Here is a 25,815-nt window from a genome sequence, read left to right as displayed (position 1 = left end):
AATGCTTTTGCAACTCTTACCAACTGCTACTTGTGTTAACTACTAATACTAATAGTGCCAGCACTAGTAATAGTAATAGGACTAATAGCAGTCCACGTCTGTGTTTGAAAACAGTTGCTTTTTACACCTGATGCAAACCTTACCCAAGTACACATAAACTGCTCGAAACCACCTTTTCAAGTGGACTTGAGCATGGATCGACAAACCGTGCCCGGGTACAGTACAAAGTGTTCACACTAATCAAACAAACTGAACTTTATGGTCAAGCACACTGGGATCCGGGTCCAGGTCACTGACGTGAAAGCCTCCTTTCTGTCAATATTGTTATGAGATCAGCCCCATAAGTTCACAAATCAATACAACTCTAATGCTACTAACAGAACAAAATGACACAAAATGATATATATGGGATCACATGAAGTATAACAGACATTTTATTCTTAAGCCAATTTACAAATTACTCCAAATGATCAAAGGGAGACACTGCAACTTACTTAATCAAAGAAAGTTGTGTTTTTTGTGGTGGATGACATGTTTTTTTCAGTGTACTTGCTAAAAGAGCACAGATATGAATCCTCCCCTTTAAGTGTTTTAGTTGTGTACATCCATAAGTGTGTGTATTTTGTCCCAGAGGAAACGATGCCCAGCCAGGCTTTGGTTCCCAAGGGGATATCCCCTCCCATTACCATCTCTCTCTCATGCGCACACACACACACACACACACACACACGCTTTCTCATTGCATCTCTGTCGTTTATCTCTAATGCTATGTTGCTATGTCCCCTTTTCTCCTATCTCGTCTCCTCACAAACAGATCACATCTGTCCCGTTGCAAAGACTCCATTCATGGTAATTAGAGGGGAGGCTGGGGGGGTTCGGAGGGGGGGACTCAGAGAGCTCTGGCCAGACTCCTCCATGCATCATGAATTCACTCTCAGTTTATTAGGGCTAATTGCGCCATTGAGAGGCGGAGAGGGGTGGTAGAGTGGGAATTTTGAGTTCTCCCCACAGTCACCGCTGCATCATCAAAGTGGAGTTGCTATATTTAGCAGCAGCAGATGCATGGCAGCAGTGGAGCAGTGCTGGCCCGGGATGATGTTCAGAGTGTAGGGTGGGGTGTGATTTGTGTGCACGTGTGTTTGTGCAGAATTGAAGGCAGTAGCATAAGCATCAGCTGCGGAATCTAATGCTGCATTCAGGTCCTGTGGGAGAGACAGTAGATATGAGCCTCTTACTTGAAAGCACTCTTCATTTCTGGTTTCAGGTGGTAAATACGACCTGGAAATGTGTGCATTTAGACCATTAGTCTTAGAATTTTTACTTTGAATCATTGATTTTTTAAATGCTATGGTAGGTGTATTTGCAATGTAATGATTCATTCGCTGTTAAAATCTCCACAAAAGCTCAATTCTTGATTCTTTTTGTGACCTTAAATGAGTTCAAACATAAACACTTCCTTTTTTGCTGGAAATCCTGTATTTGTTCGCACTGTTATTCCCATATGCCTTGAAAGCAGCACTACAGGCTGATATGATCGTGAGCAGCATTCAAAGAGTATCCAGCCAAAGCGAGTGTTTCATGTTCTTTTATCTGTGAGAGGCTCATTTGATTCAAACCAAACAGATCTGTCTAAGCTGTAGAAGGCATTGTGCCATATATTGAAGTTACATCATTTATGAGTAGTATGTGATCTGTTTTGGCACTCTCAAATAGATATTCATGAAGATTCTTGCAAATCAAAGCCTCTTTGTCGTGATCCACATCATTTCATCAATATTAAGATCTCAGAGTGTTTCAGTCAGTAGTTAAAGTGGTCCTTATGCTAAAATTGATGTCAACTAGCTTGTCGGTTCAGTCCAGGACCTTTGTGGTGTTGTTGTGATTTCTGCTGATGTTACTGTCACTGTGTGTGACTCGGCGCTTTGTGAAACTCAAATTGGTGTCAGGTTTGCTGCTTGTGATTGAAAGGTGTCGCGCTGCATTTCTTTGTTTTTGTCACAGAGCAAACCCTGTTGGGAAACAGCTGCAGCTGATGGAAAATGCAGTCCGTGGGGATTAGCTTTTGACTCTACATTTTCTAATGTAGCAATTAGCTTTGACATTACAAAAACAATTTATGGTTTCTTCTTTCCTTCTCTCTGCATTCTCATTAAAAAAACAGTAATGCGTCTCAATTTGTTTGTGCATCTCAGCAAAAAGAAAAAAAAAAAGAACGAGGCCTAATTCAATTCACCTCCGCTGAGCTGCAGTCCTCTGCTTCCATATTCTTTTTCAAACAGCAACCGATCTGTCATCAGGATGCAATGTGTTATTTTTGGTTTTCATGCTGATTCTCCCTCTCTGCTTGCCTCCTCCTCCACCAATGAACTTGTCATGGACAGAAATGTGTGTTGGTGTATGAGCATGCACCTTATCTGCCTGTTTATGTGTGTCACTTTGCACCAGCAGTAGGCAGCAGTGGGTGTTTTAAAGTTTATGTGAGATGATGAATCGGCGATGTTCAGGCCAGGGAAGATTTGGGTGTCTTGCTGCATTAATAATGGAAGCACAGCTGGCAGTATTTATAGTAACAGTAGAAGGGGGCTGTGGCAGCGTGAATGGGAGGTGATATATGAGATACAGTACATCCTGCCAGCTCGCCTGGACATCAGACAGTGTGAGTTCCCTCACGGTAGGCAGTGCTGGATGTGAAATTGGCTGACGGAAGGGGGGATCTGATGGCATGTGCACAGACACAATTGCATGCTCAGACTTACAGTGTGCATAAATTTACACACAATGTAACACATCCTCTGATCTCTGCGAAGTTCAGGTGTTTATCAGAGGAGGAGAACTAAAAGAAAAAGTGCCGCTGATAATCAGAAAGTTCTTGAGATTGTCAGGAGGAGAATGAGTAGAGGAGGGAGAGAAGAAGAAGTAGACACAAGCTGGAAATGGAGGGAGGAACACGTGGATAGAGGCAAAGGAGATATAGCCTTTTGAGACGTTTGATGTGAAGCCATATTGATTGGCCTACATAGCATAGATTAAAACTGTGAACATGTAATGGCTTCCCCCCTCTGCGGATGGACTTTGTGAAGTCTGATTGAATCTGTGGCTCACAGTTGTTCGGCTCCTCGGCTTCTTTTGTTACTTATCTGTCACTTAAAGGCAGATAACAAGAAACACAGATGACAGTCGCACATCCAAAGTGGCCCAGTCCCAGTGGATTATTGGAATGGAGGACATGGAGGTGAACCTACTTTTTGTGCAAGACAGCAGGGATGTAAAGCAATAAAGAACAGTGATATCATGCAACAACAACTGTACCGTCCCATGATGTGTGTGACCTCAGCTCTGTGATCAGTCTTGAAAGAAGAACTCGCATCCTTTACTTAAAAGGTTACTTCAGTATTTTTCAACTTGGAACCTATTTTCCAGTAATTTGGTGTCTACGTGACTAATGGGACAACAATTATTCATCTTTCCACTGTTCCAACAATCACCAGCTCTGGTTTTGTTGAAATAAACCCTTAATTCACCCAGTTAGATGTGAAGATGTGCTGGCTCTACGCACACTAAAATAAATGGAGTTTGGCAGGTTTTGCGATGTTGATTTCAGGGCTGTATCTGGCTAAACAAAAGGATCTTACTCTTTAACGAAAAGATCTATTTTTGCATTGATTCTTTCCATAATGTTTTCAGACACTTAAAATGACAATCCGCGCCTGTCAATGGCAAAAAAAAAGCACTTTTAGTGGACGTAATTTGACAGCGTGCCATTGCCCTGAGTGGCTACATTGCTGCCTATTTGCAGCTGCTGACTGCAGCCCTTTCACTCAATACTGGACCAATTACAAAAATTGTTGTTCCCATCAGTCATTTACACACTAAAACATGGGAAAATAGGATCAGGTTGAAAATACAAAAGTTACCCCTTAAGTAAAGGGATACATCTATGTAAAAATACTAATTAAAGCCCTACATTTAAAAACGTATTTAAGCAGAGGTACACAGTTCTTATTAGTCAACTGTGCCTAAAGTATCATAAGTAAGAGCCGATCTAAAAGTAACTATTTGGTTGCAGAATATGGCTTTTTTGATGGTGTTGTAATTATTTTTACTGATGCATTAATGTGTAAGTAGCCTTTTAATCAGTGAGCATTGATCTACTCTATATACACTGATACACTGTTGATCAGTTTAATCTGCAAAATCTCCAGTCTCATGAACATTCCTGTATATAATTTACATCCTATCCTAGTTAGAATACTTTAAACCAATCTGTTAAGAAAAGTATAAAAAATTCTTCTGCAAAATAACTAACAACTACAGCTGTAGTGGAATAAAAAAGTACAATGTAATTGCCTCTGAAAGTATAAAGAAGCAAAAAATAGATATACCTAACTAAAGCACAAGCACCTCAACCTAATTAAATACAGTACTTGAGTAAATGTACTCAGTTACTTTCCGTCGATGTCTCTGACTCTGTAGCTGATTGTTGTGTGAGTACAAATGAGCAGCTAAGTCGTGCCAAATTTGAGTTAATATAGATGTTTTAATGTCAGCTCAGTGTTGACCGTTAACTGGCATATCTTTAGTCTGTATAAAAGATTCCCATCCCCAAGATTTGCTAAGTATAGAGTGGGGGAAAGAAGTGTTTAAGTGATGTGTCTATTTGGGATGCTGTATCTGTCTGAGGAAATAGATTTTCCATTCAAAAGCCTTGAAACGTGAAACCACAGATCCTCCTGGAAGAAGTGCTGATTCAGCTGCTGCTGAACCGCAGGGAGCTCAAAAACTGCCTTCATTCGGTCAAACAAGGCTTTCTCAAACCATGACAGCTCTGTCCTGCTTTTGGCCCTCTGCTCGTTCCACCTCATTTTGTTAGACAGTGTATGAGTGAATCATGGCTCTCATCATGTCTACTGGTTCGAGGTGTTTAATTCCAACCATCACAAAAAAAAATTGGCCTTTTTTTTTTTTTGTCAGAGCTGCACGCTCATCACAACTCCAGCTTCGGTCAACTCCCAGCGGGTCAGGATCAAAACTTGCATTGCGCCAGCTCTGCTGACGGTCGGTTCTTTCTGACAGCACTTCAAAGGACGTTGTTCTGAGGAAAGAAGCAAAACAGAGGCTCTTGTGAATGTGAACCAGTGAGACGTGAAGTTGGACGGGTGATTTGCTTCCTGTTGGTCTGTAGAAAACAAAAAGGGATGACCTGGAGGTTGCCACATGGTCAGGCTCCCATTTGGCGCCTGCAGCCATGAAACAGCATCCACCTTTAATATTTCACAGCCCCTCGTATGTTCAGGCAGTCTCCTCCCCTACAGCTACTCCCGTTGTGGCTTATTTATTCATGAGTGCCCCATGCGCTGCCAACTAATAGTCCCAACTTGGCCCTCAGTGCGGCCCTAGATAAGCAGCAAGTGGGTCCTGCCACTCTGAGCCGAGCCACAACTTCAGCTCCTCAGCCAGACAAGAGCGATGAGTCCGTGTGATTTAGGATATTACTCAGCTCTCTGAAATACGCAGCATATGTAGCTGCTTGCAGAAAACAAGTAAAGAATCTGAGCAGTCCCACAGAGATTTAGTGGCGATGACGAATAAAGTTGATTAATTAGCAGGCTATTTGAATGTGATCTCGGCTCTCTGGATCCCCAGCTGATTGACTGTCTTCATCTCTTCTGTGGAGAATAGAGAAGCTTTAACAAACTCTGTGGCCTCTCGCATGCAAGCAGGGAAATACTGTTTATGCTTGTACAAGTCAATTAGTCTGTTAATCAAGTAGACACTTGACAGAAAAATAATCAACAACTATTTCAATCCCCTTTTTAAAGCAAAACCAAGAAATATTCTCCGGTTTCAGCTTCTCATTTGTGAGGATTTGCTGCCTTTCTCTCTTTCATGTGAAAGTTAATTAAATGTATTTTGGTGTTGGACTGCTGGTCACACTCAGCAAGACATCTGAATCTGTGACCTTGGGCTGACTGAAACTGAAATGAGCATTTTTCACTATTTTCAGACTTTTTACAGGGCAAGCCATTAATTGCTTAATCAAATCAACAATTGTCCTATTATAAAGTAACACAAAGTGTGTCTTCATGCAATCAAATATATCATCTGTGTGCAAGAGAGGAATGAATGTGAAGATTTGTGGCTAACATGTTGAGATTTCTAGCCATTGTGTGCAAGTAACAACCTGTGATACTTTCATACATGCATGCCGCTTGCACAGACTGATACACAATTATATTAGCTGTGGGGGACTGAAGCCACATGACGTCAGCCTCAAGTTGCAAATTTCATGACTTGAGACCTGCTTGACTAACATTTATAAAAGCCTTGACTTTTACCTGGTATCAAGGCAGTAATTATAATATATACTGGGGGGCACACATTCTCCCCAATATTGAAATATGCTCTTAATATATTAGTAAAAAAATACAAATTAAAAATAGCTATTTTACGTATTAACCATTGGCAAATATAATTGTAAATAAGCTTAACAAAATGCCTTTATTATTAGTACTGGTTTTAATATTACAGTGTGCTGCAGTTCTGCATGAGGTTTGTCAAAGTGGCACTGCTGTACTCCAGCAGAGAGTGGCTCACCAGCGTATTCAACTGATGTTTATGTCTGTATTATATTACATTTGTCAGATAGCACATATGAAGTCTGAGTTAAGTGTCAATCATCTATGTTACACTGCATATGTAATTTATGTAGACAGTAGCTTTCATGTATTATTTTATCATACTTGCTTATGATAAATAATATAAGACAGTAGGAATTTAGTTTTCAAATTTTGACAATTTTTCTGGGGGAATGGGGACCCCTGGCAGATTTGGTTGATTCAGTGTTGACTCCATGACTATGGCCTTGCTTGATGGTCATGTCTTGAGACTTGACTTGGACTTGAGAAAGCTGACTCTTCACTTTAAAAACAAAATCAAATATTTTAATTTTTCTAAATAATGAGAAGTTACCTTTAGCTTTTGAAACATAACTGGATGATTTCTATTGCAATGCTGGCATACCTGGCAACGTAACTAGGACACAGCAGACTAGCAGAGGCCAAGGCAAGAAGCAGCTATCAAGGAGGGAACTTGATAAAATTTGGATTGAAGGATTATGTTGACAGAAGTAAGAAAAGAACGGCTGTATGAAAGGTCTACAGCTCAAAAAGTTTTCTTCAGTGTATAATCACCTGAAAATAGGAATCATTGTGTTTTCTTTACCTTAGAATGAGCCGTTTACTCAGGGAGTGGGTCCATATCTGCAGAGATTACCGCGTTGCACCGCCATGTTTCTACAGTAGCCCAGTAGGACCAACTAAACACTGGCTGTAGATAGGGCCATTTTTGTTTTCATGTCGGCCACTGTAGTTACCAGTCCCTTTGCTAAAATTGGAAAAACAGATTTTTTTTAATGTTGAATTGCTTTTTCTGTGTTTTTACTGGTTTGAATTGCAGGTCCATTTGTTTTGGTGAGGAGGAGACTTCTGTGGTCGCAGTAATTACATTACATTAACGAGTAGTAACTAATTACTGTAGAAATTTCAGCGATAATTTTACAATTACTCAAAAACCGAACAACTCGTTACAGCGTTACTTTTTTTTTTTTTTTTTATCACATCACTGCTGACTTGAAATACAACAGTCACATCAGTGGACTCATTTTTGTAAACGTTATGCTGCGCACACACATCACCAAGCAGCAAGCCGTTTGGAAACCCTTAGCATAGCGGCTGGAAATTATCTCTCATTACTTTGGTTTTGTCAGGAGGAAAGATGACAAGAACACTGTTGCTGCAGGTAGTCGGACTAAAACTTTTTCCACTGCAAAAAACACGTCCTCAAACCTCCAGTCTGAAATATCTAGGCTACTAGGACTGTCAAAACAACAACGTGAAGCTCCAGGAAATACACCTCACCAAAGGTGAGCCCTCCTCAGCTGCGGAGGTTAGCTGTAGCGCTACACTGGCTAAACAACCAAAACTGGATTTTAACCATGGACAGCTGCAGCTACAAAGAAATGGATATGTTGTAGATGAAATGTTGCTCCATGAGTGACTCTCCGTCTTTCAGGCAGAGCCTTGCGAAGGTACCAGTCACAGGAAACAGAAAGCCCCCAAGGAAATAGAAGCTAAATAGCCTTAGCTACACTTAACTGCTTTTACCCTGACATTCACACAGAGGCACACATCTCAATTCTGGGGAGATAAGCAATTAGGCTACCAATTTTATGGGGTGTAACGGGAAAGTAATAAAGCGATAGTGTAACGAATTACTGTTGGCACGGATTAATAAGTAAAGTAATGTTAGTACTTTTGAAAAGAGTAAAGGGTAATGAGTTACAAATTACATTACATTACACACATTAGCAGGCGCTGGGCAAGTGGCCCATCTGTGACGAGCCATCAGTGTAAGAAAAACACTGATTTGTAACATAAAATTGCTTTGTCCACTGTTGTTGCTTGTTGCTTAGTCAGACAGGTGTTACTTTGTGTGTGGGCCTGACATTCATCAGCTGTCACGGGTTGACAGCTCCTTGTAAACAGCCCAACCTTTGTGTGATCAATAGGTAAGCAAATGAGCTATCCTCTGGCTCAGAGGACATTAGCAACCTTGTAGTAACATTTGTATACAAATTAATATTGCAGGTGACCTATGCAGTCCATAAAAGCGGGAGAGAACAGAGGCTTAAAGGCAGGAGAGGAAGATAAATCTTTATAAATTGCTGGTGCTGATTTATATAATTTTTCCAGATTTGACTAGCCCTGACTCCAGCTAACATTTATTAGATTGAGTTTAATAGTCTGGGAAACATTATTTTGAGCGGAAAATACCTTAATAGTCATTGTGTTGTGAGGAAATGTTTGGTAGCCTGAGGTAAACACCATTTTGAACCATTGGGAAATAGGCTATGAGGTCACTCTTGCCCCTTAGGAAGAGCTCACACGTTCATTTTTTTCTTGTGTCTTTATGTAGCCTCATACCGCCCACTCACATCTTCTCTATAATCCACTGTTGTCTATATATAGGGAGGCCTCCGGGAGTTTGTTTTATTGCTTTTCCCCAACATGTCTCTAAATCCTCTTCCTGTACTACAGTACCGTTTCTTTTGATGCTCAAAATGGATAGATGTCTTTGAGCTTATTGTCGGTGTGAAAGCTTTTTGATTTCTTGTAAGCACAAATGTGTTGGTAAGTGTGTGCAGTTGGAGTGTTTTGGCCTTCCTTTCCATTACAACATGGGTCGAAGTAACTTTATAGTCCCAGAGAAGTTGTTCCGTCCATCACTTAAATCCAGATTGAAATATCTCAAATATGACTGAATGGATTGCCATCACATTTTGTACAGATATTCACAGAGCCCAGACGATGAATCCTAATAGCTTTTGTTTCTTTTAGCACCACCAGCAGTTTAAATCTGTCACTTGCATGGACATTTATGGTTCTGAGATGATGAATCTTTAATGTTATAATTTTGGTGATCCCTTAAGATTATCTCTAGTGCCATCTTCAGGTCAAAATTTCATTTTGTTGGGGCGTCTGTGGCTTAGTGGATAGAGCAGGCGACCCCATGTACAAAGGCCTCATCCTTGCTGTTGCATGGTAATATTATATTAGCATTAGCATTATCATTGTGAGCATTTTAGCATGCAGATGTCTGCATTTAGCTCAAATCATTGCTGTATTAAGTACAGACCCACAGAGCTGTTAGCATCGCTGTTTGTGTTCATGTTGGCATGCTGACTGTAGATACTGTATGTTAAGAGGGGTGAGTGTAGGGTGTACAGAGGGGTGATTCTGGGACACAACATGTGCAGGTCTTCTTTTCAGAGTTTTCCTGGGCCTAATTATACAAAATTTCCATAATGAGAACACCAGTGACGCTGTCGTACACCCCGCCCTCTCTTCTCAAACTCAAACCAGGTTCCTCCACCAGCGCTCACCCTAGTTTAATAGCACAAGGGATGGTTACATCAGAACGTGTGTAGAACACGTGGCTTCATTCTGCTTCACTCGGGCTCTCTTGGGTCCTCGCAGTTTAGATTGACATTTTCTGTGACTTAAAGCTCCCATGTGGACGCCTTACTGCTAGAGGATGATTACATATGTGCTCAGTTGACCTGAGGGTCAAAGATTACACACATTATTAGCCTTTATCCATCTGTATGCACAGCTTGATCGGGAATTGCTGCGAGTCCTTGCACACTCACATGCGCGCCAACAGGCTGTACAGGAGGTTTGTGTCCATTTGTGCGCAACAGAGTGCCATTTTGTGTGTAGATGTCAGACAAGGAGGGAAGGAAATTGGCCGTTCCAGTTTAGTGGCAGGAAAGTGGGGCGATCTGTTCTTTGGAAGTTTCCCAGCGAAATTTCCTGGGGACCAAGACACTGAAAATATCTATCTATATACACACAATGTCCTACATACTGTAAAAGAGAGGGTGAACCAGAGAGGAAGATAGAGAGAGGAAGAGAGAGAGAGAGAGAGAGAGAGAGAGAGAGAGAGAGAGAGAGAGAGAGAGAGCACATGAAGATACATGTGTGTTTGAGAGAGATAAAAAGAGAGAGGGAGGGAGGTTAAATGTCACTGTGCTGGTGGGATATCAGTCTTTTGATGGCATCACACAGATAGATGGATTGAAGCTTAGTAAAACCAGGTCAAGACTCCAGCAAGTCACCCAACAAAGTTACCTAATTTTCCCTCTCACTTCTGTGACATAAAAACCCCTCAAGTAGAAGTGGAAATGCTGCCTCATAACCCCATTTCCCTCTGCACATCGTCTTCTGCCACTAATGGCAGGTTCAAGTGCGGTGTGTGTATGAAACAGGATTTATCTGGATTACATTTACACCTGGCAACTGTGTCTTGAGTTAACAAACAGAGATCACATCCACCTTTCCCTTGCCAAAACACAGATTAGCAAAACATGCCACTTTCTCCTGTGAGTGTTGCGTCTTTTAAAACAGATGTTAAATTGCTCATCTCACTTGTTCCCCATCCATGAATATCTTAACATTTCCTTTTTTTGACAAGCGTGTTACCAGCTGGGCCGCTAGCCACCTGTTTCATTTCTTGATTTGAGCTTGAGTGCATACTGGGTAAATCACAACTGGAGTTCACAATTCACTCCAAATGATGACAATACAACAATGCACACTGCATGTTAAAACAGCCTAAAACATTTTAGTACAGCCAAAACGTGGCTAGTGGTGGTGTGTCTTTCCTTTCTAGGTCAGGGTTACTACCAGGGTGAATTTGATGGGTGGGCTGGAGGTGTCTGTAGGGACACACATAAAACAAATCCCTGACTAGTGTGTCATATATAGATTTTTACAGCCAACTGAGCTACAGTGAGTGACCAAAACCCTGTTTCACATGCTCTAAAAGGCTTCTAGTCAGTGATTAAAATTCAGAAATAACTTAACTGTATACACAACACAGCAGCATATCAACACATTATAAAAAGCAAGAATGACATAGCCTGTGGGTGCACAACACACTGCTGTGTCTTAAATCTTAGACTCAACAACAAACAGCATTGAAAGCAACACTGCCGACTGAAGAGATAAATATAAAAGCTGTCAGATGTTTGCGAGCGTACAAGTGAATTTACAGCAAATGTGCCAAGGCAGGGGCACGCAATCAAACACAACACTGCTAGTAAAATGAATACAGTTTTCCATCTCCTAATGCCCATTAACTGCCTACTCTGTATAACTTAGCATGCTTATTAAGCTCTGGAGATCTGCCTCGTCCCCTTTCTGCCCAAAACACACTTTTGTATAGCAATTACTGAGTTCATGACATTTAAGGTGCTTTTCCTATCTAATCGGCAAGATAAATGTTGTAGATTGTAGATTTCTGCAAACCATGGATATGTTACATTACTAGATTTCAGATAAAGTGGATATGGACCTGCACCTGCACTTGTATAGTACCTTTCTAGTCTCACTCCAAGTGCTTTAACACTACGTCAAATTTACGCATACACACACTGGTGGCCAAGGCTAGCATACAAGGTGTCACCTGCTACCCAGTTACACACACTCACACACCGATGGAAGAGCCATCGGGAGCAATTTTGGGTTCAGTATCTCGCCCAAGGATACTTCGCCATGCAGACTAGAGCAGCCTGTGATCAAACCGCCAATCCCACGATTAGTGGACGATCCCCTCTACCTCCCTGTCTCCTTTCTGCCCAACAAACTTATGTTTAGGAATAACTGATTTCAAGGCATTCAAGGGGCTTTTCCTACCCAAATGGCAAAATAAATGATGGCATTGTACATATCCGCAAACCACAAATATGGCACATTTGTACATTTCATATGTAGCGGATATGTTAAGTTTTAATTTTCAATTTTACGTTGTGACACTGCTGTGGTTAATGTCGTCAGGTTTAGGCACCAATACCACCAACAGAGTGAGGAAAAGATCATGTTTTAGCTTAAAATACTTGGTTTGGTTGTTACAAAAATGGCTGGAAATGTCCCAAGCTTTCATTAAAAAACCCCCGCTTCTATTATTTATCTCACTGACTTGTTATCTCCTAGCTACCTAGGTATCACGTCATATACCATCCCCTCCTTGTCCTGATGCGATAGTCAGCTGATATGCATGTAATCAGAACTACGTTGCTTTAGAGATCTTGATATGATACGTATATTTGTATGTATATGTATGCATGTATTATATTCATGGTTTGCAAAAACGTACAACGTCAACATTTTATTCTGGCAACTTGGCTGGCTTTTTGGCAATGTGCACCCAGCAATGTTGATGTCCTGTGTTTTTAATTTGTAGCAGCAGGATGCAACATATTTAAGAAATAAGCATTTAGTTTCTTGACAAGAGTTAGGTGAGAAGAACAATATGATCAATACTTCTCTTGTAATGTATCTGTGCAGTAAGTACAGTTTATGCCAGTAGCCGGTTAGCTTAGCCAAGCACAAAGATTGAAAACAGGGGAACAGTTAGCCTGGCTCTGTCTAGAGGTAACAAAATCTGCCCATCAGTACCAAAATTCAAGTCAAGGTTAATTTCAAGTGCATAACCACATGAAAGTGTCTCAGAACACTTGAAAACAAAAGCAGAACTGATAGATTATTAAAAGAAAACTGTAAATGACAAGACTCCAGGAAGTCACTGCTCTCGGGCAAGGAAGAGTCCAACACCTTGTAAAAACCCTAACCTTTTATATTTGCACTTTGCTTTTTGCATTGATTAAACAAAAAACATATAACATTTTGGTTAGTGAGCTTTAGAGGTTCTCTTAGATGGATTATGTTATGTTAGATGGAGCCAGGCTAACTGTTTCCACCATGGATGAATTAAGAAAAACTCAAAATCATGTTTCAAGATGGCACTCCATTCATTCTTATGAAAGTTGCACATTGGGCAGTGTTTCATTTTTACTGGACAAACATTAGAGTGATATCAGTCTTCTTATCTAAGTCTTGGCATGGAAGTCGATAAATGCATTTCCTGAAACGTTTATCTCTATTTCTATTGAATCAGTACATTTTTAGGCTGGACTGTGCACTGAATGAAGTACGCAGTGCCTTAAATTAATAAAGCACAGTGCAGCCATTTGTATCTTGTATAATGTACATGATAGGGCTCTCCCCTGAAAATGGCAGATATGAATCAGGAACAGAGACCTCTCAGCTGAGTGACTAAGATTCCTTCAAGTTGAGCATTTTTTTCTTTCTGTCAGCCAGTATGCAGTGTACTTCTGGGGACATTTCGGCCCAGATATGTAGCTGCAGAGTGAGTGCTTCTCACTTTCATGCTGTTCTTCAGTACAGGCAGCTGCAGACTCAGAGGCAGCTGTCTGGAGGGTGAGAAACTTTGCTCGGTAAGGCTCCGAAATAACCTTATCTTCTGATTTCTACGTAGAAGTGGTGAATTTACAGCTCAGCAGCTTATTATGATACAGGCTCTAGTGTTTGTTTGATATCTAGTCTGGGCAAAAATTGTTGTTGCACATTCACGATCTGTTGTTAGCGTAGTTAACTTGTTTACTATATCATGTAAACCTTATTGTCACACTAAACGTCCGGCTGATCTCCGTTCAGACTCTATATGGAAAAAAGGAACATACAGTTGAATATCAGTCTTATTTGTCTGACACAATTCTAGGTCAGGTACAGCCCTAGCACAGGAGAGATGTATAATAATGTATAATCTATATCCGATTGTGTCTTTTACTTGGTTTTAAGGTATGGGATATATTTAAGGTAACAGGGCAGCTTGAGGAGAACTGGCTATACCAAAACAACCATCACAAAATTATGTGCAAAATATGACATATTAACAACAAGTTACAGTGTGAGTATCCCTTTAATATTGTGTAAAGCATATCTGGTACACTTTTCTTTGTGCATCTGGAACATTTATAATTTGAAAATAGATTGAATTAGCCAGCTGTTCATACAGGGTGTTCTTACTTTCCTTGTGGAGCCAACATCGTCGACAAGGTGAGGGTTAGCTAGGTTAATATAGTTTTAAGCTACCGAGCTGACTGAAAATGTTAATGACATGACCTGAAACTGAAACAGCTCTCCAAGGAGAACGATTGAGAATGAACGAGAGATAAAGATTTATGACAGCGAGATATGAAGCGGAGGAGATTATTATCACTTGTTGGCATTAGGCAATATCTAATCGCTCCGTCGCCCTCTTCATCTTCACTCAGATAGACACACATAAGCTCACACGCACAGAGCTTTCATTATGAAGGTCTTTTATGTGTGAGTCATGACTTTTCTCTCGGGAACTGATTATCACTTTTTCTCTCACATAATTTTCCCTCTGTCCTGACCTGTTCAAGCTTAATTGACGATGAGTGATTCTCTCAAAAGTTTGGATTCAGCCTTTTAACTCCACATTCATTTTCTCCTCTCCATCCTTGAGGATCAGTAAATATCAGGCTAAAATCAGCCTTGGAAAAAAAAAAAGAAAAGATAACCAAGAATGCATGACAAACAGGTCTGTCACACCAGCCACTTTCAGAAGGCAGATGATCGCTATGTGGTGTGGGTGGATTTTACTCAACAGCTTCAAGGTGTCAGTCTATAAAACCTGCAATGAAATCTACTTCTGCCTACTTTAAGGAACTCCTCGTTGTAAAACAAATTTCATTATGGCCTTCAGTGGGTCTATTTGCTGTTTCAGAGCTTTTGCTACAAAAAAGAGGGACTCCTTTCGATTTTTTTTGGCATGAAAATGTGGATAAAGGCCAAATCTAAATACAGTGAATGTGGATTCTAGTTCTGGCTTTTGGCAACTTCAATCAAAAAATTTTGGCATTGTTGTCATGGTATGACCCCACCCTCATCCTTTCTGCCTTCTGCTCTTCTCTGCTCTTCACCATCCAGCCCTATTCACACCTCTGATTTCACAGCCACCTCTCACATTCAACTCCTATTCACGTTGTTCTCCTTCAGTGTGCTTTTGTTTCCTTGTTCCATCACAGTATCTCTGCTGTTTTTTAGTTCCTTTCTATACTCCCTCTCCGCTCTCTCAGTTGCTATCACTCACCCTCCTTCATCCATGCGTGTCATTTCTTGTCTCTCTGGCACCTCTTCCTTTGCGATGTGTTCCTCTTTCCCCTCAGCTAAACCCCTCATATTTTTAGCCATGCTGGAGGCATGGCTCTGTGGAGAGCAATATCGCTCTGTCGCTTAGTCGTTCATCACTTTGGTCCCAACTGAAATATCTTTACAACTATTGGATGGATTGACATGAAACTTTGTACAGACGTTCAAGGTCCTCGGAGGACAAATCCCACTGACTTTGGTCATCTTCTTGAGCAAAATGTCTCAACAGCTATTGGATGTATTGCCATGAAACTGCACACATTCATGACCATGATTTCATAGTGATGGTGATCCCTTAACCTTTCCTCTAGTGCCAGCATCAGGCCATTTGTCCATACATTTGGTTCATGATCTGCAAATAATGACATTCCCATCAGCTTCAGATGTAATTTGTGATTACTGCCAATCAGCAATTAACACAAATGAAATGATAGAGAGCACAGCAAGAGGATGTACTTCCTGCTGCAGCTGAATAAGTTCCACCTGCCAGAGACAATAATGGTGTACTTCTACACTGCCATTATTGAGTCTATCCTCACCTCCTCCATCACCATCTGGTACGCTGCTGCCACTGCCAAGGACTAGGGCAGATTGCAGCGTATCATTTGCTCTGGCATCCCTACAGGACCTGAATGCTTCCAGGACCCTGAGGTGAACCTTTGCACATCCCCTAGAATATATTTTTACAAATTCCTGCTTAGCTATTTCACTCTCAACACTTACATTGTACTTATTTTTTAGATTGCATTTGTTTTCTATTCTATATTTATGTTTCATGTCTATGCACCAAAACATTAAAATGAATTCCTTGTACGTAAGAACCTAGTTAGCACCTGATTATGATACCATGGTAATACACCCAACTAAGATGTGTTAGCAGTGAGCTTTTAGTTTTCTCTACAATGTGCTTCCACTCCACTTTTTTAAACCCCTCATATCTTTATTCTCTCCCCTTTTTTCTCCTCTTCTTTATCTCTTTTACTGTTGTCTTTTCTCTCTCTAATCGCACCCTCTTACCTGACTGCTCCCCCCTTTGTCCTCTTCCCTCTCCTTCCTTTCTAGTTTCCCCTATCTTTGATTACTCAGCACTATGCAAAATTATGGATTGCTCACTTCCATTTATTATCATATCTGCTTTAGGTATCCCTCCCTGGTTGGTCAGCTTTCTGACAAGACTGTACCAACGCTGCAACTTTCTCCCTCTCCCTCCGTCTTTGTTTCTGTGCCCTTGTCTCTTTTATTCATCAATCCTCTCCAACAATTTGGTTTCCAGCCCTCCTCTCCTCCCCTGTCATCTATTCTCTCTCTCTATTTAGTCTCACAACTTGCTTTAATGTTGTCATTTTTCTTCCATTTCTCCAGCACTCCTTTAAATTGTCAAAAACAGCATTGCATGAAAGGCCTCATTGATTTTAATTTATATTTAAGGGAGGCGTTTTAACCTTTTCCAAAGCTTTAAAAATGCAATTTATCAAGCTCCACCTTGACTTTATAACACTACAACTTTATAACAAAAGCCCAGTTCATACCTAAATTTATATTTGCTCAAATACCATAAAGTACATTTTGCATTTATAGGTTGGCTGCGTCCATTTTGTGCAACTTTGACATACTGTACAATTTGCTCTACTACATTTATCTTATTGGTGGTAGTTACTATGCACTACTAGACATACAGTTTTACATACAAAAAATGAGAAAATGAAACACTGATGTGGATTTAACAGTCCAAGAGTGCATGTGCAGTGGTAACTGTAATATTTAAATTATCACTTACAGTTTAATGCATCAATAATAAGATGCAAAGTATTAGAACGATTCATTGTTTGTCCTTGGTTGTCTTGGTTGGATGACACAATCTGGATGTTGTGTCTGTTAAACTTCTACAGTTTGCTGCAAACTCGTCTGCCATCTCCGTCTTTCTTCGTGACTGTGAACAGAAGTTTGCTTGCTAATAGGCTTTCAAAAGTTGGAGGCTGAAACGTCGCCAGAGAGTCAGTATTTGTCACAATCAGTCCTGCACTCAGTGTGTTTGTTTGTGTGAAAAGTGAGGAGAAATTGAAAGAGAGACCAGACTGACATATATATTCTCCAAACAGAAAAACAGTCAAGTTTAACAAGCCGTTTAGCCTCACAATCTGACTTAAATTTGGGGTTTTGTTGTACAGAGTGAAAGATTGTGGCATTGATTCAAAATTTCTGTAAAGCAGTTTCATTTATTTTAGCTATAGCATCCAAATGGCACACAGTAGCTTCACTGGCATCAAATAAATGACACTTCATTTAAGAAAAGTTACATTTACAGAAAGCCTCTTCCTGCCATTCTTTTATTTCTCAAGTATTTTAAGACTTAAATGGATACTTTGCAGATTTTCATCCAGCTTTTATTATAACAATCTGGGTAGTGTATGTAAAGAAACCACGTAAGGTAAATTTCCCTCCATCTTACCAGCACCTAGATCTCCCTGCTCATCTCTCAGCTTGAATAATTTTCTTTAGCTGTAGGGCTGTTGCTCAAACTACAGATTGTACTTCCACATTTTTGGATGCCGGCCAACACAGACACAAAGGGTATAGAAACAGATCGAGAGAAACAACTGCCTTTCTTTCTTTCGCTCTCAAATTCAGACAAAACTCTGATCAAACTGTAAAACTAGGCAGTGCTGATCAAATATAAACCAAGATTCTGTCACTGGGTTACCAGCCAGCTGCCATTTTGTTTCTTGTGGAAACATGGAAAAGCTCGCATTATCTCATCTATCAGGGGGCGCCTTTATTGGTCTGGTGTGGTGCAGTGCATTCTGGTAGTTGTTGGTTTTCCACATCTTGAGCGAAAGCAAATGCCACAGCCCTTTTTCAGTTTTCTTTGGTTATAAAGCACCAGTTTCAAAAGTATTTCTACTTCACAGACAGCCGAATTTAAAAAGAGACCTTCTTCCCAGCACTGAAATACCTCTTTAATACCAGCCTAATTGACATGAAAGAAATTTTCTTTGCCACATGCTGTTGTCCATTCTTCCCTTTTATGTTTCATGCTCTTGTGGCACTTCCTCATTTTTTTCCTGTTTCTTGTCGAACTGGACAGCTGGTACTTTTATCTCAGTTTCCCATGAGGGAGGTCTTGACATTATGTATCTGACACTTTTTTCCCCTTCACAACATGGCTCTGATTCCTCCCTGTCTTTCAGCTGCCTTATCTCACACACACACTCACACACTCACACACTCAGTCGCCTCATTATTCTGTAGTTGATATTCATTTGAAGTAAAATGAAAACAAACAGCAACTCGATACTGATTTTTCTTCCCCCAGTGTGCGTTTAGATGAGACGCATAATTTAAAATTTGGTTTTGCACATTTTTTGTATAGTGTTCAGATTACTGGTGCAATCACTGATTAAATGTTTGTATGTACAAATCTGGATCTGTAAAGTAACTACCCATCAAATAAATGTGCAAAGTAAAACCTAACATTTTTGTCTTGAATGTAGTAGAGTAGATTTTTTTTTAACTTTAACATCAGATGTTTAAATGGTGTTTCTACAGCTTTTCTGCTCATTGCTCAGTCCTCTGGTGTGAATTTGAGCGCTGTCTCTCTCGCCGTTTGTTATTCTGCTGTTTGGTTCTGTGTGGAGCTGTCCAGAATGTAGTGGTGCTGAAAATCCTGAAACAGCTCGCAGAGCCAACCAGGAGCCACTAGGGACAGATCTGTTATCTTGCTCAGCTTGTACTCGAGTACAGCGCTGCATCACTGATGCTCTGAAGTGGCTTCTTGGCTCTCTCAGGGGCAATGGCAAGAGCAAGAGAGTGTATGGTTTATCACATGAAGAGCTGTTGGCCATTACGAGTGTCTCTATAGGAGATGTGTGGTGACGAATAGTCTGCTGTGTAGAGTCAGACCAGTATATTTGTTTGTTGAGGATGATGTGATTGTTTTTTCACACAGCGAAAATGAACTGAATAAGTAAGTAGTTTTGGTCTGAGGAATGCTGCTTTGGGAATTTCAATTGTTCAAGGATGGTGATTGGTCTCAGCAGCTTCAGTCTAATGAGACAAGTCTGACATCTTTGTCAATTACAACTGACAGTGCAAAATAAACAATACAACATGCTGGAAATAACAAAGAAACCACAGCTTGTTTTTTTAATTTTTTCAGAGCTTTCCCAGTAGTGAGGTTAGGTTTGTCCTGACCAGAGTACTAGAAGAAAAGTTGTGGAGTAATTAAAATCAACCTCTGTTCATGTCATCATAAGATTATGTCGTGAAGTTGGTATTTTTGGCTCTCCATGTGTCCGAAATGGAGAGAGTAAATTTTAAGATGCACTCATTGAAGGTCATGAAAACTTTTTAATATTCTTTGTGTAAAACTAACAACTAAAATACATGGAGCATGGACATGACACATCACAAAGGCAGTGTGGGATTTTTTACCTGCTACACTGACTCCATCTTTGTAGCGTGTGGTTTCCTCAGCTTCACCGTGTGCATGTTGAGTTTTGCCAAGTGATTATCCAGTTGGTTATGCAGATTTTGGAAGTGTAGGTTATATTTACTGTTCCTGGATCATTTTGACTAAAAAGATAAATTTATTTGATTGACTTATTTTCATTTGAAATGTAAAAACAAACACAAGGTTGCGCTGCTGCTTTGCATTGCCTCTGGTACAATGAGATAGTTATTGTTATCCTTTTAAAACAGATTGTACTTGTTTTTTACACAAGTTTTTACTTGTTGGAGGGCTGCGGGGCCACACGCAGAGAAGAAAAATTAGTCCAGCTGCTTAAAGAAGAAGAAGAATTGTGTGATGCAGCTTTAGTTGATGAAAATGGGACACACTCTGCTGCGGTAGATGTATTGCGCCACATCCATGTCCCACATATTTTGGCCTTAGGGTCAGTTTTGTCTTATGGTTGTGCTACACGAAAGATCAGAAGGTCACCAAAACAAATTGATTCATCCTCTGGGTACTTTAAAATTGTGATCATATGAATAGACGGTATCAACAGTTTCTCGGATGTCTTTCATATTTGCAGAGGAATAATTTCTTTTTCTAATATTTTATTCTCAAGGTAATGATGGCACTAGAACCTCAATTATGCTTCTCTTTATAGGCCTACTTGTAGATAGTGCTACTATACATACTTTTCTTTTTCGTAGTGCCCTCTAAAGTAGTACATGTCATAGGAGTACTCTCCATAGAGGCATATTCCAATATAGTGAAATAATACCTGCCATAGTTCTATCGCTCAGAGTGAAATACTGATATGTTTCAGGCGTCAGACACAGAGAGCTCCTGAAGGATCCGTCATCTGCAGGCAAATCCTGAATCTAGCAGCACGGGCAGGATGTCAGAATTTATGGTGAGAGTCTGGAAGCTGAAAATTAACGGCACCAGTGGGTTCATTTATACATGAGGTGTGTCTGGTATGTCATCATGCGGTAAGGGTTAGAAGCACTGCATATCTGTAACTGCAGCAGTCTGTTCCCATAGAGACCAGAGTTTGTATGGAGACCTGCGGCCAGGGAAGAAACTTTCTGCTTACAAACTTCTGCTGTAGTTTTTCTGTCTCTGCTCTGATCAAGTCTTCTCTCTCCTCCCCACGTTGCAGTGTCTCTCTGGGAATGATGGTGTTGCCACAGGTGCCGCCCTCTGTGTCGCCATGACGATGCCATTCAGCCCCCTGTCCAGCGACGAGGAGCAACAAAGGATGCTGGGAAACAATCGACATCTGTATCCAGGGGCAGAGGACGAGGAAGAGGAAGAAGAAGAGGAAGAGGAGGAAATGGAAGAAGATGAGCGTGATGAGGACCAGGAGGAGGAGGAGAATGGCGAGCTGGAGGGGGAAGAGGAAGACGATGAGGAGGAGATGGTGGAGGAGGTCAGGCGAGGAGGCCTATCACGAGGGGGCAGGGGTGAGGGACACAGGCAGTCAGGTAAACTGGCTGGACGAACCGCCGGGGACAGACAGATCCGGTCAGGGAACCCTGGACACACCACGAACCCCTATTCGTCCAATCCTGGACCCACGCACCAACAGCCAGCCAATCACATACAACAGCAGCAGCAGCAGCAGCAGCAGCAGAGGAGGCTGAAGGAGCGCAGCACCGGCTCCGTGCCATCTGAGGACGCCCACATTGCCATGATGGTGTTTCGCATCGGCATCCCAGACATAAAGCAAACGGTCAGTGCTGTCATTGCACACACACCCACAAAATCTGCCAGCATTATGGCAATCATTTCTGATAAGTTCACAGACACAAACAGCGTTAATCCCAACCTGCTCTTCTCCCATTAGTTTAAACACCATCTTTTCTTAACACAATCATGATCATTTAAACCAGTTTTGATTACCAGTTTCACCATCTAAAGAATGAAAGATCTTTGTATTTCACATAAGCGTACACATACCTGTATATGCTCCTAAAGTAGGTCATTTTCAACAAATATCTGTCTAGTTTTTGTTGCTTTTCAAAACACAACATATGCATCACAGCTTGCATCAGTTGGTGTTGTCTTTGAAGACAGTGTCATGGTTTGACATTTTGTGAATTGCTTTCTGGCAGAGAGTGAGATGAGAAGACTATTGGGAGGACGTGGGGGGTATTCCCCCTGTCTCTAGTCTTTGTGCTGAGCTACGTTACCTGTCTGTTGGCTGTAGCTTCATTTTTACTGCATAAACATGAGAATGGTGTCTATATTCCCAACCAACTCTTGGAAGAAAGCAAATAAAAGTATGTCAACATGCATTGTGTTAAAACATGCCTGAAGTGCTCAGGCACCCCTAATCAAGACCCTTTGTTTGACATCATTTTTGTGACTCAAAAAATGGATGAGTTGAAGGATTTCTTGTTACAGAGTAAAAGGTATTGGTCAAAATCTGCCAGAAAAACTGAAGGAACAGCTAATTTTCACTTTAAAGGAACTCTATCTGTAATTCAGAGTCTGAGCCGTGAATCGTCCACTTATAGTTTTCAACGTGGATGTGATTGAGCTGGCAGCTAGCAACTAATGGTGCTAACAACAGTAACAGTGCTGACAGAGCTAACTGTGTTAACCTGGAGGTAACCGGAGGGTGGGTGATATGCTTCATCACTGCCGCTAACCACTGTATGAGTGCAGTGATAGAGTTGCAGTGATAAGCTAGCTGGGGGATACACACACACACAAGGACTCCCATGCATGCACAGCCAGATTCTATACTGTAACACACAGCAGAGAAGTTCAGATTACAACATACACAAAGGAGTGTGACTTCATTTTCTGCTCAGGACACCATTACTCTTCTTTATCTTTACATTGCAAATAGTTATTTGCTGCCATTACTGCTCTGAGTGTTGTATACAGAACCTTTAAGCATTTTGCATTCATGCCACTTTAATTTTATGTTCTTTATTTGTTTATCCACACAAGGCAGCTGAAATGTGACTCTTTCACATACCCCTCTTTTACACACAACACACATATGCAATTACAGTTTTGGAGGAGTAGCACAGGGTCAGCCATAACACGGTCCCCCTGTCTGGGGGGTTCACGGGTACCTTGGTGGTGCCCAGGAGGCAAACTGGCACCTCTCCAGCTGCCAGTCTACATACTCGGTTCGTGTGGGGACTTGAACCGACGACCCTCCAGTTCTCAAGCCAAGTCTCCACGGACTGAGCTGCTGCCTCCTGTCTTTCAAAAGGAGTGGGTGTTTATGCCTCCATACTGACATCATGCAGTATAACAGTGTGTGTGGTCAGCTCAGTTAAAACCTGCAATGTACATTGCTCCAGAAGCACTGCATGTCTCCAAGGATTGGGCGTATTATATCGATTAGATTTCCTCTCTCTCTCTCTCTCTCTCTCTCTCTCTCTCTCTCTCTCTCTGCATCACCGGCAGAAAACTGAGAGAAGTGCAAATACTCGTCAGCAAAGTGACTGATCTGAGAGGGTGAGAGAGACTTTCAAGGTGACCTAGCTCTGGAGAGAAAAAGAGAGAGAGAGTCAGAGCAAATTGCATACAAGAGCAATCACGATGAGAATATGTGGGCATGAATTTGATTTTAAAAACACTAGAAGCCAGAAAGGATTCAGAGAGAGTCAAAGAGAGAGAAGTTGAAGTGAGGAGAGGAGGGTAACAGGGGGGGAAGTGCTGCCTGTGGCTTAATGTCGCCAAAGAGCTTCTAAATGGTGCGATAAAGCATGCCGTGAAAAGCCCTTTTCGGTGTGACTGGTTTTAAGAGGGCTGTCCAGAATCATGATAGACCGATCCACCATCGCTTTCCATTTCCCAGATGCAGTCTTACATCACATCGGTACGAAAGCTTCCATCAGAGGTGTGTCTAAATAGGCTTCACGGGCTGAAGATGTAGCTGCCTCCATGTACAGTACGTCATTCTCCCACCCTTGAAAAATTAGACGGTTGCTAGACACCGGCATTTCTTCTGTCTTTTTTTTTCTTCCCTCTGCGTTTTTCTGATGAGTGATCTGTTAAAGTGAATCATCAGTAGTAACTCAATTGTACTGATAATTGAATTATGAAGAGCAGAGGATGCAAGGGACTGAGGCTGCATCCAAGTGTGTATTTTTGTGCTAAAGTGAAAAAAAAAACAGACGAAGAGAAGAGTGCATCTTTGCTCACTGCCAGATTAAAGCTGAACCAGACTGCTTTTGTGTTCGACAAACAGAAGGCCGTTCGTTTCCCTTAAACATTAGCGGTCTGTCCTCTTTTCTCCTTTCTATTAGGCGACTGAGGCTCCTGTGATGTGTCGGCTTTATAAATCATCAGCAAGAATGAAACTGCAAATTAAATAAATGTATTTCAGAGTGCCTGTGTGTACGTGTGTCCATATTTTATATTTACCATCCCAGCGCACTATAAATGCCTCGCTCAACGCTTCTTCCTCCCTCTTGCTGCCTTGTGATTTATTATTGATCTGTGCATGGGTGTTTTCAGCAGTGTGTGTGTGTGTGTGTGTGTGTGTGTGTGTGGGGATACACAAGCATGCTTGATTCAGTGTTTTTAAATCCAACCATAAATAATTTACTACTCCCTATTTATTCTAACAAATCGGCATCAAAGTTTAATTGTAAAAAGATGGATAAATGGGATTGCTTGGGAGGAGAATGTTCACTCAAGCTTGGGGTCAAAACCTCCGAAACTGCTCGACAGTCACGTAAAAACACATAGAGATAAATAGACGTAGATGTGCCAGATGGACTTGGATCTTTGGAAGTAGAGGCAGAAAGAGGTGGAGACAGAGTAGATAAAAGCACTATGAAGAGGATAGAGATAAAGGTAAATGGAGGTAGACACAGATAGAAGCAGATCAAAGTAGATCAATGTAGAAAGTCAGGTGAAAGGAGAGAAAGGTGGATCGAAGAAGACAGAGTTAGATAGAGATAGATCCAGATAGATAAAGTGAAGAAGACAGACATAAATAAAGGTGGAATGAGATTGAAGTACATAGAAATAGAAATAGCGAGTACAGAAAGGGTTTGGTTTCTGATTCATACTGACATTTTCAGTTGACTTAAAGGGACAGTTCACCCCCAAATCAAAAATAAATCTTTTTTCCTCTTGCATGTAGTGCTTTTAATCAATCTGGTTCTCTTGTGAGTTGCCGAGTGTTGGAGGTATTGGCTGTACAGATGTCCGCCTTATACAGAATATATGTATATATATATGGAACCACATGGCACTCAAATTGTGGAGAAAGAGAGGGGAGGAAGTGTGCATCTACTTTCTGGACAAAAGGCTTGTCTCATGACGGTGTGACACCTCATCCAAACATACAGGGAGCGAGCAAAATCTGGGGGAAGGAGCGCAAAAAAGTGTCCAGACTGTGAAAATTATGGACGTAGCTACAGTGACGTCACCCATTGGGTTTGTGGACTCCTGCTTTGAAGCCTCAAGTTGGCATTTCGGATGTTGCCTAACCATATTTGGGCGAGAGGCTGGCACTGTGGAAGAATGAGGGATGGATCTGACTGAGAAGCTGAGGACACTATTAACAACCTGCCTGTCACTTAAAGCAGCCAGCCCTTAAATATGGGTAACTGTAAGCCTTAATAAAAGGTGCCAGTTGAGATGAGCTATAAAATCATTTTTTATACCAGGCTGTAAACATGAATTTCTGCTGTAAGGTTGGGCATTTTAACATGGGGCTCTATGGGGATAACTCAAGTTCAAAGAACTGCAGTTTTTGGGACTTCTGTGTTGGCTTTTTCAGCCCCA

The 25,815-nt window shown here is 41.1% G+C and overlaps 1 protein-coding gene across 1 annotated transcript in view; it reads left to right on the top strand.

Moving 5' to 3' along the window:
• The window catches only part of shank1 (SH3 and multiple ankyrin repeat domains 1), a 96,088-nt gene that overhangs the window by 6,000 nt on the left and 64,273 nt on the right, over nucleotides 1-25,815 (top strand). The window contains exon 2 of the mRNA XM_050068160.1: nucleotides 21,209-21,781. Within this exon, the coding sequence (XP_049924117.1) occupies nucleotides 21,260-21,781 (522 nt within the window). The 5' untranslated portion in view covers nucleotides 21,209-21,259. The remainder of the gene's footprint in view (nucleotides 1-21,208; nucleotides 21,782-25,815) is intronic.

Source organism: Epinephelus moara, chromosome 18 (genome assembly GCF_006386435.1).
Source record: "Epinephelus moara isolate mb chromosome 18, YSFRI_EMoa_1.0, whole genome shotgun sequence".
Classification (NCBI taxonomy): Eukaryota; Metazoa; Chordata; class Actinopteri; order Perciformes; family Serranidae; genus Epinephelus; species Epinephelus moara.
This window is presented reverse-complemented; position numbering and strand designations above follow the sequence as displayed.